General features: G+C 39.5%; 1 protein-coding gene across 2 annotated transcripts in view; it reads left to right on the top strand.

Annotated features, from left to right (window-relative positions):
* Positions 1-15266: 15266 nt before the first annotated feature.
* The window catches only part of CLCA2 (chloride channel accessory 2), a 37491-nt gene continuing 33576 nt past the window's right edge, over positions 15267-19181 (top strand). For both annotated transcript variants that reach the window (XM_033432045.2, XM_004262983.3), the window contains exons 1-2: positions 15267-15565; positions 16435-16572. In XM_033432045.2, coding sequence (XP_033287936.1) covers positions 15380-15565; positions 16435-16572 — 324 coding nt within the window. In that variant the 5' untranslated portion in view covers positions 15267-15379. The remainder of the gene's footprint in view (positions 15566-16434; positions 16573-19181) is intronic.

Raw genomic sequence — 19181 nt, 5'->3', positions numbered from 1 at the left:
TTTAGCACTTGCAAGAGTTTTGGTGGGAAGTAACTGGATACCTAACTAATGGTTGCTTAAAGAATCAGAGTTTACTTTACACAGTAAGAAGTCTGGCGTTTGGTACTCCCCTGTTGGCTCAGCTGTCACCAGTGTCATCGGTGACACAGGCTCTTTCTACCTTTCAGCTCTACTACCCTTCACTTTTTGGCTGACCTCCTCAACTTCCATCTAATGGCCACAGAGGCTCCCTCAGCCTCTGGCACCCTTATAGGAAAGAGGGGTAGGCTTTTCTTAGACATTTCTCTTTTTTTCAGGGAGAAAAATCTTTTCTGTGAATGATCTGCACACCACCACCTCCTTCTCCTTCATCTCTCTCTTGCTAAGAGACTACTCCTTAGATTATCAGCTAGCATCGGGTTACATATTGCCCCAGTATGAGGGAGGCTTGGAAAAATGAGCATCAGACATTTCCGACCTCTGTCGTGGGTGGAAGACAGGTTCGGCCAGCAAGAAAGAAAAGGAGGCTGACTATTAGGTAGGCAACTAACAGTGCCCAAGCAGGTGCCACACACCAGAGAAAGGCCATAATTAATATGGATTAATATTTATTAAACTCTTACTCTGACCTAGACACAGTTTTAATCACTACATGTACTATTCAAATTTTACAGATGTAGAAACTGAGGCACGGAGATGTTTAATAACTTACCTAAGGTCATGCAGCCAGTAAAAAGCTTTGCTTTTTACTGGAATTCAGGAAGCCTAACTTCAAAGCCCAATCACTTAACCATTTAACCACTGCTTCTACATAATTATTGCAATACAGGATTAAAGGAGAATGCCAAAAAAAATTTATAATTGAAAACAGAAGTAAGAGAAAATTTTAACATATTCTTAAACTCTAGAATTTTAATATTTTGGCTTGATCCCCTGCTTAATAAGCAATCTACAATGTGTGACTCATTGCTATAATCTATATCATGATAACTCATCCACATGGAAATAAAACATGTATGTGATATGTCATTTAAGATAAACAATGACACTAGAGAAATTCTCTTATCCTTGGTTAAAACAGATGAAATCCTTCCTGAAAAGTTTCTTTTAAAAAATTTGTGTTTCTTATAACAACTGCTTGAAAAATACTCTAATACTTTTATAATATGAGCATTTGATCTTAGTTAAAAATGTATCATCTATTGTACATTTTGTTCTTAAAATTACTGTATTTTAGTGACCAATTATAGTATTATATTAAAGAATTGATTGATTTTTCCTCTTTTCCTAGTTATATGACTCTAAAGAATCCCTAGTCAAAAAGACCCCATTATTTTCTAATAGAGAAAAAAAATTAAAATGGCTATGTAGTAAAAGATACATACTACTAATTTTTTAAAAAAGTTAGTCCCTAGCCTTTTTGGAGAAGAATAGAAAAAGGCAGAGAAGACAGTAGTCATATGGGAGACACAAAAAGAATTGGTAAGCAATAAGAAATAAAGAAAGGAGATCTCAGTTTAAGCAGGGCCTTCACTGGAATTTTCAAGCAAGCCATAGCCAAAACTCTTGAAATAATTACAATGGGAGGTTATTCATGAAAACGTGGATCAAAGTAGGTTGCTAGGAATTGTGGGATATGGGATGAACTCTGAGACCTTAGCTATGCCCAGCTAGTTAAAGAGAAAAGAGCAAATTTAGGGAATAGAAATGACATGTCACAGGAAAAGTAATAGTATAAGAATAAATGCTTTGACTTTGAACTTAGAGAAGAAGTAGAGACAATCTGGAGTGGTTTTTGAAGCCATCCAGAAAGACAAGTGCCTAGGCCATAATTGTGTTTAAAAATTCTTATTGCCCTGAATCCCTCATGGGGAGAACACTATAAATGTCTGTGGTTGAAGGGGAGCCCTCCTAATCTTCCCACTGTACCTGGTTTCTGGATGGTCCTGAGGATTCAGAGGAGCAGGGCAATGGCTCTGTATGAGGCCAGGTGGGGATTTTGCTTCTACTGATTAGTTGGTTTTCCTTTTGAAAGTAAGAAAAAGAGAGAAAGGAAGAGAGATGAAGATCCTTCATAATAGAAAGAGGCTGAGGCAACCTGGGCACCAGGTAGCTCCATAGTTATAGGAAACTATTTTTAAAATGCTGATGCCTTCAGTGATGTAAAAGCTTTGTTTTATTTCTTCTGTGACATAAATACTTCCTTAGCTTCCCCATGAATTCTTCAATAAAATTTAAATTGCTCCAAATAAAACACATACATATTTCTTTGGAAAACTCAGAAACACTACACTTAAACAATGTGAAGCACAGAAGCAACATGTGTGGATCTAGGAAAAAGGAGTTTTAAGAAGTCAAGAGTTGTCTCCATCTTGGTGCAATTTTGGATCATCTCAAGCCAGAGCAGCTTCAGCCTGCCCTTACATGCACTGCCAACAAATTTCTTTCCATTATTTTTAAAGGGACACCATGATCAGCAGACTCCTGAACTGGAAATTCCCCTGGTCAACAGAGAACAAAACAAGCAGCTGATGCATGAGGATCCACAGCCTTGCAAGTCCTCTATGTATACTATTAGGTGGATAGGAGCTGGGGAAGCCGTGTGGCTGACAGGGTCTTGGTGATCTTGCCAGGTGTCAGGCCTGAGCCTCTGAGGTGGGAGAGCCAAGTTCAGGACATTGGTCCACCAGAGACTCCTGGCTCCACATAATATCAAATGGCGAAAGCTCTCCCAGAGATCTCCATTTCAATGTGAAGACCCAGCTACACTCAACAAACAGCAACCTACAGTGCTGGACACCCTATACCAAACAACTAGCAAGACAGGAACACAACCCCACCCATTAGCAGAGAGGCTGCCTAAAAATCATAATAAGGTCACAGACAACCCAAAACACACCACCGGACATGGTCCTGTCCACCAGAAACACAGATCCAGGCTCATCCACCAGAACAGAGGGACCAGTTCCCTCCACCAGGAAGCCTACACAACCACTGAACCAACCTTAGCCACGAGGGGCAGACACCATAAACAATGGGAACTACGAACCTGCAGCCTGTGAAAAGGAGATGCCAAACACATTAAGCTAAACAAAATGAGAGGACAGAGAGATATGCAGCAGATGAAGGATCAAGGTAAAAACCCACGAGACAAAACAAATGAAGAGGAAGTAGGCAGTCTACCTGAAAAAGAATTCAGAGTAATTATAGTAAAGATGATCCGAAATCTTGGAAATAGAATGGAGAAAATGCAAGAAACATTCAACAAGAACCTAGAAGAACTAAAGAGCAAACAAACAATGATTAACAACACAATACATGAAATAAAAATTCTCTAGAAGGTATCAATAGCAAAATAACTGAGGCAGAAGAACACATAAGTGACCTGGAAGATAAAATAGTAGAAATAACTACCACAGAGAAGAATAAAAAAAAAGAATGAAAAGAACTGAGGACAGTCCCAGAGACCTCTGGGACAACATTAAATGCACCAACATTTGAATTATAGGGGTCCCAGAAGAAGAACAGAAAAAGAAAGGGACTGAGAAAATATTTGAAGAGATTATAGTTGAAATCTTCCCTAATACAGGAAAGGAAATAGTCAATCAAGTCCAGGAAGTGCAGAGAGCCCCATGTAGGATAAATCCAAGGTGAAACATGCCAAGACACTTATTAATCTAACTATCATAAATTAAATACAAAGAAAAATTATTAAAAGCAGCAAGGGAAAAGCAACAAATAACACACAAGGGAATCCCCATAAGGTTAACAGCTGATCTTTCAGCAGAAACTCTGCAAGCCAGAAGGGAGTGGCAGGGCCTATTTAAAGTGATGAAAAGGAAAAACCTACAACAAAGATTACTCTACCCAGCAAGGATCTCATTCAGATTCGACAGAGAAATTAAAGCCTTTACAGACAAGCAAAAGCTAAGAGAATTCAGCACCACCAAACCAGCTTTACAACAAATGCTAAAGGAACTTCTCTAGACAGGAAACACAGAAGTAGGAAAAGACCTACAGTAACAAACTCAAAACAATTAAGAAAATGGTAATAGGAACATACATATCAATAACTACCTTAAATGTAAATGGATTAAATGCTCCAAACAAAAGCCATAAACTGGCTGAATGGATACAAAAACAAGACCCATATATATGCTGTCTACAAGAGACCCACTTCAGACTTAGGGGCACATACAGACTGAAAGTAAGGGGATGGAAAAAGATATTCCATGCAAATGGAAATCAAAAGAGAGCTGGGGTAGCAATTCTCATATCAGACAAAATAGACTTTAAAATAAAGACTATTACAAAAGACAAAGAAGGACACTACATAATGATCAAGGGATCAATCCAAGAAGAAGATATAACAATTGTAAATATTTATGCACCCAACATAGGAGCACCTCAATACATAAGGCAAATGCTAACAGCCATAAAAGGGAAATTTTCAGTAACACAATCATAGTAGGGGATTTTAACACCCCACTTTCACCAATGGACAGATTATCCAAAATGAAAATAAATAAGGAAACACAAACTTTAAATGATACATTAAACAAGATGGACTTAACTGATATTTATAGGACATTCCACCAAAAACAACAGAATACACTTTCTTCTCAAGTGCTCATGGAACATTCTCCAGGATAGATCATATTGTGGGTCACAAATCGAGCCTTCGTAAATTTAAGAAAATTGCAATCGTATCACATATCTTTTCTGATGACAACGCTCTAAGTCTAGATATCCATTATAGGAAAAAAACTGTTGCAAATACACACATGGCAGCTAAACAATACACTACAAAATAACCAAGAGATCACTGAGGAAATCAAAGAGGAAAACAAAAAATACCTAGAAACAAATGACAATGAAAACACGATGACCCAAAACCTATGGGACACAGCAAAAGCAGTTCTAACAGGAAAGTTTACAGCAATACAATCCTACCTCAGGAAACAAGAAACATCTCAAACAAACAGCCTAAACTTACACCTAAAGCAATTAGAGAAAGAAGAATCACAAAAACCCAAAGTTAGCAGAAGGAAAGAAATCATAAAGATCAGATCAGAAATAAATGAAAAAGAAATGAAGAAAACGATAGCAAAGATCAATAAAACTAAAAGCTGGTTCTTTGAGAAGATAAACAAAATTGATAAACCGTTAGCCAGACTCATAAAGAAAAAAAGGGAGAAGACTCAAATCAATAGAATTAGAAATGAAAGAGGAGAAGTAACAACGGACATTGCAGAAATACAAAGGATCATGAGAGATTACTACAAGCAACTATATGCCAATAAAATGGACAACCTGTAAGAAATGGACAAATTCTTAGAAATGCACAACCTTCCTAGACTGAACAAGGAAGAAATAGAAAATATAAACAGACCAATCACAAGCACTGAGATTGAGACTGTGATTAAAAATCTTCCAACAGGGTTTCCCTGGTGGCGCAGTGGTTGAGAGTCCGCCTGCCAATGCAGGGGACATGGGTTCGTGCCCTGGTCCAGGAAGATCCCACATGTCACAGAGCAGCTGGGCCCGTGAGCCATGGCCGCTGAGCCTGCACGTCTGGAGCCTGTGCTCCACGGCAGGAGAAGCCACAATGGTGAGAGGCCCGCGTACCGCAAAAAAAGAAAAAAAAAAATCTTCCAACAAACAAAAGCTCAGGACCAGATGGCTTCATAGGTGAATTCTATCAAACATTTAGAGAAGAGCTAACATCTATCCTTCTCAAACTCTTCCAAAATATAGCACAGGGAGGAACATTCCCAAACTCATTCTACGAGGCCACCATCACCCTGATACCAAAACCAGACAAAGATGTCACAAAGAAAGAAAACTACAGGCCAATATCACTGACAAACATAGACACAAAAATCCTCAACCAAATACTAGCAAACAGAATCCAACAACACATTAAAAAGATCATACACCATAATCAAGTGGGGTTTATCCCAGGAATGCAAGGATTCTTCAATATATGCAAATCAATCAATGTGATAAACCATATTAACAGATTGAAGGGAAAAAGCCATATGATCATCTCAATAGAGGCAGAAAAGGCTTTCAACAAAATTCAACACCATTTATGATAAAAACTCTCCAGAAAGTAGGCATAGAGGGAACCTACCTCAACATAATAAAGGCCATATACAACAAAACCACAGCCAACATCATTCTCAATGGTGAAAAGCTGATAGCATTTTCTCTAAGATCAGGAAGAAGACAAGGTTGCCCACTCTCGCCACCATTATTCAACATGGTTTTGGAAGTCCTAGCCCCAGCAATCAGAAAAGAAAAAGAAATAAAAGGAATCCAAATTGGAAAAGAAGTATAGCTGTCCCTGTTTGCAGATGACATGATACTATACATAGAGAGTCCTAAAGATGCTACCAGAAAACTACTAGAGCTAATCAATGAATTTGGTAATGTAGCAGGATACAAAATTAATGCACAGAAATCTCTGGCATTCCTATACACTGATGATGAAAAATCTGAAAGAGAAATCAATAAAACAGTCCTATTTACCATTGCAACAAAAAGAATAAAATACCTAGGAATAAACCTACCTAAGGAGACAAAAGACCTGTATGTAGAAAACTATAAGACACTGATGAAAGAAATTAAAGATGATACAAACAGATGGAGATCTATACCATGTTCTTGGATTGGAAGAATCAACATTGTGAAAATGACTATGCTACCCAAAGCAAGCTAGAGTCAATGTAATCCCTATCAAACTACAATGGCATTTTTCACAGAACTAGAACAAAATATTTCACCATTTGTATGGAAACATAAAAGACCCCGAATAGCCAAAGCAATCTTGAGAAAGAAAAACAGAGCTGGAGGAATCAGGCTCCCAGACTTCAGACTATACTACAAAGCTACAGTAATCAAGACAGTATGGTACTGGCACAAAAACAGAAATATATCAATGGAACAGGATAGAAAGGCCAGAGATAAACCCACGCACATATGGTCACCTTATTTTTGATAAAAGGAGGCAAGAATATACAATGTAAAAAAGACAGCCTCTTCAATAAGTGGTGCTGGGAAAACTGGACAGCTAAATGTAAAAGAATGAAATTAGAACATTCCCTAACACCATACACAAAAATAAACTCAAAATGGATTAAAGACCTAAATGAACAGCCAGACACTCTAAAATTCTTAGAGGAAAACATAGGCAGAACACTCTATGACATAAATCACAGCAAGATCCTTTTTGACCCACCTCCTAGAGAAATGGAAATAAAAACAAAAATAAACAAATGGGACCTAATGTTACTTAAAAGCTTTTGCACAGCAAAGGAAACCATAAACAAGATGAAAAGACAACCCTCTGAATGGGAGAAAATATTTGCAAACAAAGGACTAATCTCCAAATTTACAAGCAGCTCATGCAGCTCAATAGCAAAAAAAACAAACAACCCAATCCAAAAATGGGCAGAAGACCTAAATAGACACTTCTCTAAAGAAGATATACAGATTGCCAACAAACACATGAAAGGATGCTCAACATCACTAATCATTAGAGAAATGCAAATCAAAACTACAATGAGGTATCACCTCACACCAGTCAGAATGGCCATCATCAAAATATCTACAAACAACAAATGCTGGAGAGGGTGTGGAGAAAAGGGAACCCTCTTGCACTGTTGGTGGGAATGTATATTGATACAGCCACTATGGAGAACTGTATGGAGGTTCCTTAAAAAACTAAAAATAGAACTATCATATGACCCAGCAATCCCACTATTGGGCATATACCCAGAGAAAACCATAATTCAAAAAGAGACATGGGGGCTTCCCTGGTGGCACAGTGGTTGAGAATCTGCCTGCCAATGCAGGGGACACGGGTTCGAGCCCTGGTCTGGGAAGATCCCACATGCCGCGGAGCAACTAGGCCTGTGAGCCACAACTACTGAGCCTGCGCGTCTGGAGCCTGTGCTCCGCAACAAGAGAGGCCACAAGAGTGAGAGGCCCACGCACCACAATGAAGAGTGGCCCCCACTTGCTGCAACTAGAGAAAGTCCTCACACAGAAATGAAGACCCAACACAGCCCAAAATAAAAATAAATAAATAAGTAAATAAAAAACAAAAAAAACAAAAATACATGCACCATAATGTTCACTGCTGCACTAGTCACAATAGCCAGCACATGGAAGCAACCTAAGTGTCCACTGACAGATGAATGGAAAAAGAAGATGTAGCACATATATACAATGGAATATTACTCAGCCTAGGAAGAAAACGAAACGAAATTGAGTTATTTGTAGTGAGGTGGTAGGACCTAGAGTCTGTCATTCAGCGTGAAGTAAGTCAGAAAGAGAAAAACAAATACCATATGCTAGCACATATATATGGAATCTAAAAGAAAAAGGTTCTGAAGAACCTAGGGGCAGGACAGGAATAAAGATGCCGACATAGAGAATGGACTTGAGGACACGGGGAGGGGAAGGGTAAGCTGGGACGAAGCGAGAGAGCGGCATGGACATATATACACTACCAAACGTAAAAATAGATAGCTAGTGGGAAGCAGCCGCAAAGCACAGGGAGATCCGCTTGGTGCTTTGTGTCCTCCTAGAGGGGTGGGATAGGGAGGGTGGGAGGGAGACGCAAGAGGGAGGAGATGTGGGGATTTATTTATATGTATAGCCGATTCACTTTGTTATACAGCAGAAACTAACACAGCATTGTAAATGAATCATACTCCAATAAAGGTGTTAAAAAAAAAAAAGAAGTCAAGTGTCCAAGCAGTTGCAGAAGTCTAGGAGGGGACTTGATCTTCCACAAGCCATGGAATTGACATAGATACAACCAATTACATGTAGGTCTCTGAGGAGTAAGGGGACTCCAGCTGACAATAACTGAGAATTATATTGATAACAACAAGTATAGCTACCATTTACAGAGCACTTATGGACAAAGCATCAAGAACCATAGCCTTATGTTATAAACTTGGAGTATATTTTTATGTCATTTAACTACAGGTAACTACAGATCTCAGATTCTTTTCAGGTCATTGTTTCTCATTTTATCTCTTCTGTTGGCAGTTAGCATCATGCTCGTCACTTCTGGGCAATAAGTATTCCTTGATTCCTCTCTTGATAAGCTTATAAGCTGAAGGGCTTTTATTTTACCTTCATAGCAAAAATATTCAATGACGGGTGAAAAGGAGACTCCTAGAAAGCTGAAGGAAGGATAAAAGAAGACAACCGAAATTGTTGTCTGGGCTCTGTCCATTTCACCTGCATTCAGCAATAACCCCCTTGCTGGCCGCTGCTTCCACCTTTGGCCTCCTCACAAAACATGTGAAAGTCAGATCACGTCACTCCTCCACATCCACCACTGATTTCCCCTTTCATGGGTAAACTCCAGTTTTCCCATGAGCTCTGGTTGACCAAATAGACTACCAGGTATTTCTCCAAAAAAGATGGGTTGATTTGGGATGGGCAGAGAATTACAACTTGGGATCTCCAACCATGGTGAGTCACGTGCAAGTCCCCCACAGTAAGGGAAGGAGAGACTTTGTAGAGAAGAAAGGGAAGTTGGGAAAGTTAGAGTAAACCCAGAATCCATGGCTTTTCATTGGCTGAGTCCTCATAAAAAGAAGAGCAGTCTTTCTTTTTCCTGTTGGGCTCAGCTATCATCTCAGGACATGAGAGCTCCCCCTTCTGGTCTCCAAACTTTATTTAATTGAGGTTTCTGTTTCTTAAATTTTACAGTTGCAAGCCTTATGTGATCTGTGCTCTAGACACAGCTCCCTCCAGTTCATGGCATCTCTCACTGCTCTCTCCTGTGTTCATTTCACTCCAAGCACCCTCCAGCCTCAGGACCTTCCCACTTGCCCGTCTGTCGGCCTGCACTACTTCTCTCTCAAGTGATCGAATGGTTCCTTCCGTCACTCCTAACAATATTACCTGTGACGCTTTGCCCAACCACCTGATACAAAATAACAAACCTCTCTCATTGCCTCTTCCCCTATACCTGATTTCTTATTCTTCATAACACTTTCACTAGGTATCCCATTATATTTGTTTGTTGTCTCTCTCTCTCCTCTAGTGTAAACTCCCTGCAGACAGGGACTTGGTCCATTTCATTCATTTTACATCCAGCACTTAGAACAGTGCCCGACATCTAGTAGAAACACAGTTTATGTTTTCAACAGGCTTATTAAGATATATTTGATACAATCTTATTTTTGAGTGAATAAATGAATAAATGAGCAAGGGAAAAAAGAGAAATAAAAGTTAAGGAAGCAGTTCCTTGTTTAAATAAGGTACCTTCTTGGGAGTTACTGCTTGAGGCTAGATATCTATCGGAGGTCATTAAAACAATCTTATCAAGACTCACCTAATGATCAAAAAGAAAACAGACTGAATTTGAGGCAAGGGCTTTAATAATAGAGAGATGATTATGGCTTTTGAGAATCTAAAACCCACTTATTGGTGTTGTTATTTTTAACTCTGTACTCTGTAGTTGTTTCTTTCCAAAGAATAAACAATGGTGTCACTGTAAAATCCATAATTAATGCAATATTTTTTTTCCTGAGTTCTGAAGAAAACACAGGCCTTTCCCAAAAGAAAATTTTAAAATATATTTAAGGACTACATAGACTGCCTTTTTCTAGTGTGAAGGCTGTAATCATGAAGTAAATCCGTGGATATTCCCCCGGAACTCTTGATATAAAGACTGCTCCAAGCGGGGCTCAAAGACCAGCAACCTCAGCATCACGTGGGAGCTTGATAAGAGTGCAGAATATGGGCCTTACCTTGACCTCTAGAGTCGGAATCTGCATTTGAACAGGTGATTCTTAGGGATATTTAAGTTTGAAAAGCACTGCTCTAAGTAGCTTTTGCTGTAGTCTAGAAGGAGGTCCCTGCAGGCTAATTCTGTTTGCTGAGAGTTTTGTCTGGGAATTCAGAGCCCCATGTACCTACACGCCAAAAACAGAAGGGGGAGCCCTAATCCCCCCAATTGCCAGATCTAATTGGAGTTGCTTCCTGTTCTTTGCAGGGCTGGCGGGGTTAAATGGACTAGTAGAAGCTGCATAAGGAGAGAAGGAAAACCAAAAAACCTGCTGCCCCCTGTTTGTGGGAATGGAGGAAGCCAGGGAATCTGGCAGAGCCCTGGGCCTCAGAGAGGTACTGAGGACAGAATCAGAGCAGGAAGAAAACAGAAAGGGAAACAGAGTCAAGATTTTATACTAATACATCTGTTTCTTGTTCTCTGAGTCTCTCTGGTTATTTTCATCTCTTTACAACATTTCCCCTACATTTCTGCTTTCTCTTTTTTTCTTCTCTGGAAAAATAATGATAGTAATAATGATAATACCTTATACATACCATGATACTATACACTATCTGGTTCATAATGGATAGAACAATATTTTATAGAATGCAATTTTATAGAATTTTTTGCAAATGAGGAATATTCCATAACTTTCTCACATTTTCTTTATTGGCTTATCATTAAAAGTAGTTCTTGTTTCCAATCATTTTGTCAAATTTTGGAGGTTTCTCTGGTGCACAAAGTCATCTTTGTTATTGCCACCATGAGGGTGGGGAGAAGGCTTATTAGCAAAATCCCGGAGGTGAAAGACTGCAGAGGGAGAATTCAAGAAACTAGAAACGAAGTGTAAGCGCTCAATGCTTTGGCATGGTGGTGACTCACCAAACACAAATTACTTCCCAGACCCTATCTGCACCATCCACTTCACTCCTTTGCCTTGAAAATGAGTATAACTATAAAGAAAACGGGATAAGGGAGGTATAAAATGTGCCATCTGGGTCCTTAGCAAGCTCCATGTTTTATTCAAATTCTTAGTCTACAATTTTTTTCACCTTCTGTTTTGATTTATTTCATAAACATTGCAAAACGAAAGTGGCCGATCAGCTTTGCAGCCAAGCCACACACTGGACTATACTTTCCTCTTCTAAATGGGTTTGCTGATGAGTTGAAACAAAAGCCTGAAAGAAAATAATCCAAAACTTTCTTGGACTCCTCAAGATGTCAAATCTCCTGATTCTCTGACACCAACTGCATGTTTAACTCACTTTGATTTTGGGTCTCAACCTACAGACTCCATGAAAAAAAAAATAGGCCTTCTGGGTTCAGGTTGAACTGCAGATTCAGACAATGAACAAAGATGTGCTTTAGATTCTTCAGTTACTGAAATTGAATAACTCTTATTTTCTTGAAAGCAGATAAAAACAGACCAGATTCCTAGAATTTATATAATATTGAAATAAATGCTTGAACATTGTATTCCCATATTTCTTCACTTTACGTATGTTTCATTTCTCAAATATCATAAAATCTATAGGCAGAAGCAGTGAGTTTTTTTGAGCGAAAGGATAAGGTGGGTTTTTTGACAAAGTCTCACACTTTATCAGAAGTGGACACTCTGCTCAGGAATGCCTTTAAGTTATTGAGTTAAGTCAGTTTTTGCCAGCTTTTTAGTTTTGTCTCCTGTAGGGTCAGCCTGATCAGAAGAGAAGGCAGGAAGAAGAGATCCTCAGCTAGCCTGACCCCAGGCCTGGTTACTGAGAGCAGAAAGGGTTCTCAGGGTAGGTCAGAACAGATGTGGTAGGAAAGGGCTTTCAGGAGTGAATATGACTCCCAAGACATAGTGAAAAAATGGATCAGTGACTGGGAATCTGTAAAGACAGGTGCCAGCCAAGTGGCCAGACCCAGGGATTAGGTTCCAGAACCAAGGAACCAAAAAGTAGATAGACAGGAATGGATGTCATGCCTGGACTCTCAGCCCAGGGTGAGCAAAGCCCGACTGTGCCTGTTCAGGTTTTAACCCAAGTGAAGTTTGACAAGATTATTCATTTATGGCTGTTCTTTATAAAGCTGCATGCACTCTCTACCCCACATTCTAAGGGAGCCATTGTAACTGTTGACAAGAACAAGTAGAGAGAGAGCTGGAAGTCAGTCCTCAGTGGCCCCCTCAGCCAGTTAACTTATATAAGTGTGCACGGTGGCAAGAAGAAACATCCCTGATTGTGGTGAAAAGCTACTCTCCTGGTGTGGCTTATGAGTTTAATTTTTTAGTATATTGCTTTGCTGATGGGAATGTTTTTCTTAAAAGCACAAGAGATTAGTGTAAGAAAATAAACTGCCAAGGAAAGCTGAAAATAAAGTGCATTGTTCTGTCCAATGAGTCACAGTTCCAGGCAAAGCCTTTGGAGTTGCCACGCCTTGGAGCTTCCACTCTATAGACACAGCGTGAGCGAGGGGAAAAAACCCACGGCTGGGAATCAGCCCGAGAAGACAAGACAGCTAAATTGACCTCTGAGCTGTAGCATGAGCAACTCTGGCAGTCACGTGGTGACCAGCGATATTCTATTCTCCAACACCCCCAGGGGAACAACCAAAACCCAAGCAACTTCCTTCAAGAGGGATCAAGAGGGAAACTGCTCCAGAGCAGAAGCGATACCTTCTAGAACTGATACTTTCAAAGTTGGGGAGATCATTTTCTAACTATAATCCAGGGCTTCTTCGGAATCTGCTTTAATTTACTTCTCTGATTCTGTTCATTCATTCATTCAACAAATACTTATTGAGTGTTTACTGATCTAGGTGCTGAGAAGGTAGTGATAAAAACTGACAGGGTCCTTCTCGCATAAGCCCTTCAGCGTGAAGGAGACAACCAATTACACAACATGAATGTGACATTGTAGGCATGATCATGCTTCAAAGGAGAGGTATCTGATGCACTGAAAGCATGAAAGAGGGGATTTGAGCTAGGTAGGGAGCTCAGCTCAGGCTTCCAGGACAAAACAGGAATTTGAAGGAAAACAGGTGAGAAGCAGTGGGAGAAAAGGTTCCAAACAGAAGGACAGTAAGAGAAAAATTCCCTTCAATATCCCTCAACATTTCAGCTCTTAACACTTCATTTCTAGTTTCTTGAGAACATGAGAGACACGATACATTGAAAAACAATGGAACTTGGAATCAGTTGGTTTCATTCTAGCCCTATGACAATACTCACACAGCCTTGAACAAGTTACTTAGATTTTCTGAGCCTTAGTTTTGTCACCCATAAGATAGGAAGGATAAAGCCCAGCACACAATAAAAGTTAGCACCTTTCCCCACTGGCTAATTTTCATAATCTTTCTGAGACTCAGTGTCTTCATTGAAACATAGAAATAAAAAAATTATACCTGTATCTGGGAATTGACATTTAGGTAGGTTCATTTGTAAGCTCTAAAGCATTATAAAATTATTGGGTAATATTATTAATCACTCATAAAATATTTGTGAGGCCTGCTATATTCCAGATCCTGTGATAGTTACTGCAGAAATGGAAGTTTTTGTTTTTAATCTTTGGCTGCGTTGGGTCTTCGTTGCTGCATGCGGGCTTTCTCTAGTTGTGGCGAGCGAGGGCTACTCTTGTTTTCGGTGCACAGGCTTCTCACTGCAGTGGCTTCTATTGTTGTGGAGCACGGACTCTAGGCACGCGGGCTTCAGTAGTTGTGGCTCATGGGCTCTAGAGTGCAGGCTCAGTAGTTGTGGCGCATGGACTTAGCTGCTCCGTGGCATGTGGGATCTTCCCAGACCAGGGATCGAACACGTGTCCCCTGCACTGGCAGGCCCTGCACCACCAGGGAAGCCTGGAAGTGGAAGATTGATGGAGGCATAGTCTTGCTCTCAGGAGAGAGGTGCTGAAAGAGAAATTCATCCTTTTCCTTGATCAAGAGAGAAAAGGCAGCAAGGACAGAAGGCAAGGCCTCTGTGGTCTGCACAGACATCTAAGTTCCTGGCACTTGGCCCTCTCTGGGGGATATCTGATACCTTCCCCCCACCAGCCATCAGCTGAGAGCTCTCCCAGACTACCTAATGCAAGGCTCCAGGGACAGGGCTGCAGGATGGATTTCCAAATCTTCAAAATAAGCAGACAAAGGAATCTTACATCAAACAAAAAATGACGAGTGCAGTAGGGAAGGAATTGCTCTGAATGATGGAGGAGGTTGTCAAGGATTTCTAGATTTCTGTACTTCTACTGCAAGTGGATGGAAAAACCCAGATTCTCTGATTTTCAGCCCAGCCAGCCAGGCTTCCCTCTTTTAAGCTCCTTTTGTCTTATTTCCATTTGAGAAGACATAAAATGAGTAAGGGGTGGAAGATTTCTTGCCAAATCATGATTCAGGAGGAAGCTCAGCCACAGAACATGCAAGTGTGGCATCGCCCAGAGAAAAAAGACTTGTAGAGACAGGTCTCCGAAAGATCCACCCCAGATTTTGCAAAGAAGGCACCTCCTTCATCACAAGCTCTAAGCCCTTCCAAGTTCAGGAAGAAACTACCTGCTCCGCCATTGACAACTTAGCACAATGTGCCCAGCAGGACCAGTGTGAGTAAAGCAGACGGTTTTCTGCAACATGACGCACGGGGACAGTGCAGGTCCTGTTTGCAGCCTGAAGTTTGTGACTCTCCTGGTGGTCCTAGGTCTGGAACTCCTATTCCTGGGAGCCGGAGTGCAGCTTCAAGAAAATGGGTATAATGGATTACTTGTTGCAATCAATCCTCAGGTATCCGAGGATCAGAAACTCATCCCAAACATTAAGGTGAGTGGCAAGTATGAAGTCAAAACCATTATCCTATTCGAGCAGACCTGTAGCCTTCTTTAAGGAGTTGCCTGGTTTGTATTTGAGCAGTAAGGAAAGTGCTGTTTCTCAAAAATAGCAGCAAAAATTACAATTAACAGCCAAGCCAGTTTGTTCACGTAATTCTGTGTAGTCTCAGCTCACAGACTGTTGATCTAGCCCTCTTTTATTTGTTGTTGCTGGTTACTACTAATTTTAGCTTTTGTGTTTAACTACATGGCTGTTTTTGGGGTAGCAACTTAAAAAATAATCCATTGTGGCAACAAAGACCAGATGTTTGACTGATGAATAAGCATGATTGTGTCTATTAAAATTATGTTGTTGGATTCCATCCTGAGGATTGGAATTCTCAGACAGAAAGAGTGAGAGTTTGAACGGAGTGCCAAAGAGCAACATTCTTTCTTTTCACCTGAATGTTCTGTAAAGCAGTTAACTATTTTCACCTTGATATGGTAAGGCAGGCCCATAGCTCCATTACTTGAGTCTCCCTTTGGTATTGCTTTAGTGAAATCAGTATTGTCATAAGGTGTGGTCTTGGAAAGGTGTGCCGTGAAAAGGATTTGTTCGGTAAAAGCTTAGAAGTCTTTCACAAAATTTGGAAAATTATATAGGCAAACCCAGACGCACAATTAGTGTCTTAAAATCTCTTCCAGATAACCATTTGAAGTTTATTTATTTTGCTCCTAGGTTTTCCCAAAAATCTAATACTGTCTCTAAAAGAAATGGGCTCCTTCCTTATTGTTATTACTGCTTGTTCAAGTATAACCAGAAAACTAAAACATTAAGAAGTTACAAGTGATAAAATAAGCTTTTCTTTTATTTGGTTACAGGAAATGATAACTGAAGCTTCTTATTACCTATTCAATGCTACCAAGAGAAGAGTGTTTTTCAGAAATATAAAGATTTTAATACCTGCCACGTGGAAAGCTAATAATTACAGCAAAGTAAAACAAGAATCATATGAAAAGGTAATTCAAGATTTCATTAAATGTGCTTAACTCAAGAAAAAAATATAATGTGTTCAAACTTTAAAAGTGAGAACTTAGACAAAAACAAATTAATATTAATACACAAACAATATTATTGAAAAGATTGTTATGTGCAAAATGTATGGAAATGTAATAAATGAGTGAAAATTATGGAGTAAAAAATAAGCAAAATGCCATTGCCCAAGCGGCCTCTCAGAAGATCTCTTTACTATGTAACTTACAGAGTCCTTTCTGAAATTTTTGGTTAAGGACCAAGAACTAGTTTTATTCTACTGAGTATGAGCTGTAAAGGGAATAATTTCAATTATGACTATCCTCATTTCCCACCCTGTCAGAGACAGTAAACATACATGTACAGACAGAAACCTAAGCCACCCATGCATATAAAAATATGACTTTCTTGTCCTGCAAGAGTGCAAATTAGCAGAATTTCACATTAGCCCAAGTCCAGGACACTGTTTTTGAGGAGTATGTTGATAAGAAGCAAGGCAGAAAGCAGGGAAGAGAGGCATGGCTACCTTTTTTTTTTTTCCAACCAAAAAAAGAACCTTCAAAGGACTCTCATAAGCTGTAGATTATAATTAAGCATCCATGATAATGTCTGGCACATACTGGTATGCATGCTATAAATAAATGTTAAATAAATTTGGCAAATGACTGTTTGAAATTACTGTGATCAAGAGTCCTAGCAGCTACCAGAAAGGGCAGGAGCAGAGGCATTGAGAATATAGCTCAGGGCTTCAGCAATGGAGTGGGTTCAAGATCTGTAATTACAGCTCCGATAGAAGGGCTGAGACTGTGGTAGTTTCCCCTTTTCCTTATTTGTGTCATTTGGTATGAATTTTCCTAAGATTGTTTTAATTCTTAGATCTCCTTTGAAGTTATTGAATGATATAGCAATCTCAAAGGCACCCCAGTGTCCTGAAGAAGTTAAAGTTAAAGGGGTCCTTAAAACTATCTGATTTATGACCAGGTGAAAGCATTTGATGATTGGGCTTGGAGATAGGAGTGATAGATGAACTGGGATAAACTGGGAACAGAGCTATTGTTTATTAAACTTCAACTAAATGCTAGGCATTCTGTATATATTGCTTAATTCTCAGACACCTAAAATTAGTTGCTGTTATCGCAAATTAGGAAACTGAGGCTCAAATATGGTAAGGATTTTATCCCAAGTCAAACAGCTGGTAAATTAAAGAGCAATTTGAATTCATGCCTGTTTGATTCCAAAACCTATGCTCTTTGCTCTAAGCTATACTGTCTCTAGCCACCTTACATAGTTGTCATTAATCAATCTGGCCTTTAGTGGGACAAAAAGTCTTGGAGATAACCAACACCAAACCCAGGTGCTACTCCTCATCCTAATGAAGAAGAGAGAAATAAATAATAATAAATAAATAAATAAATAAAGCAAAAATGACTGAACAGGGCTTCCCTGGTGGCGCAGTGGTTGAGAGTCCGCCTGCCAATGCAGGGGACACGGGTTCGTGCCCCGGTCTGGGAAGATCCCACATGGCCGCTGAGCCTGCACGTCTGGAGGCTGTGCTCCGCAACGGGAGAGGCCACAACAGTGAGAGGCCCGCGTACCGCAAAAAAAACAAAACAAAAACAAAAACAAAAACAAATGACTGAACAGAAAGATTAAAGGAAAGAGTCACTGAAGGCTGTTCATATATCTGCTAGATGCCAACTCTTTTAACCTCATAATGTCAATCAAGCAAACACTTAGCAAATGATCATTACATACAGGAACCATGCTAGGCATGGCAGAGGACACAAGGAAAAGCAAGATAGTTCCTCTCCTTGTGACTCTACAGTCTAATGTAGGTGGGATGCAGGGGAGGGGGGAGGGGTAGGATAAAAGTACATAAAAGCTGTATTACTATGGTCTGTAGGGTAGTATATAACCCCAAACAGCCTGAGTATTCTATCCCATACAGTGTACTCTTTCCTTTTTGTTTCAGGACAACTTTCCAGACATAGAAATGAGGTTTTGTCCAAGTGAAGACTATTCAAGGGCATGATGCCTGTAGCCCTTTTCACAGGTGTTGCCTTGCAAAGTCCTTGGCTTGAATTCTTATCTTTCTAAAAAAAAATGCTAATTATTATAAAAATAATTCATGCTTGTTGCAAAAGGACAATGTAGAAATATGGACAATAAAAAGAAAATATTACCTTCCACTATTCCTCAGCAGTGTGTACACCCCCCACACACACACACCAGTACACATGTAGTACGTATAGTGATCGTTATATATATATTTATAAGATCATATTAGATCTATTGTTCCATAATCAACTCAAAAAAAAATTAACAACATACTTAACTTCTAAGGGCAAGTCTTGAGACAACATATTATCTTTATTCCTCAAAATAAAAGGAACAATGTTGTATATAAAACTGTGTTCTCTAGATGGTTATTTGAATAGATATTTACTTTAGCTTCTGACTTAAAATATTGTGTTTTATAAATAGTAATTGAAATGGTAAGGGTACAGTATGAAATATCACTTCAATGGAATAATTGTTTTGCTCATCTGATTGGTTATGGGAATAAAAGGAAAAGGCTTAAAAGAAACATATCCTA

This window comes from Orcinus orca, chromosome 1, assembly GCF_937001465.1.
Source record: "Orcinus orca chromosome 1, mOrcOrc1.1, whole genome shotgun sequence".
Taxonomy (NCBI): domain Eukaryota; kingdom Metazoa; phylum Chordata; class Mammalia; order Artiodactyla; family Delphinidae; genus Orcinus; species Orcinus orca.
This window is presented reverse-complemented; position numbering and strand designations above follow the sequence as displayed.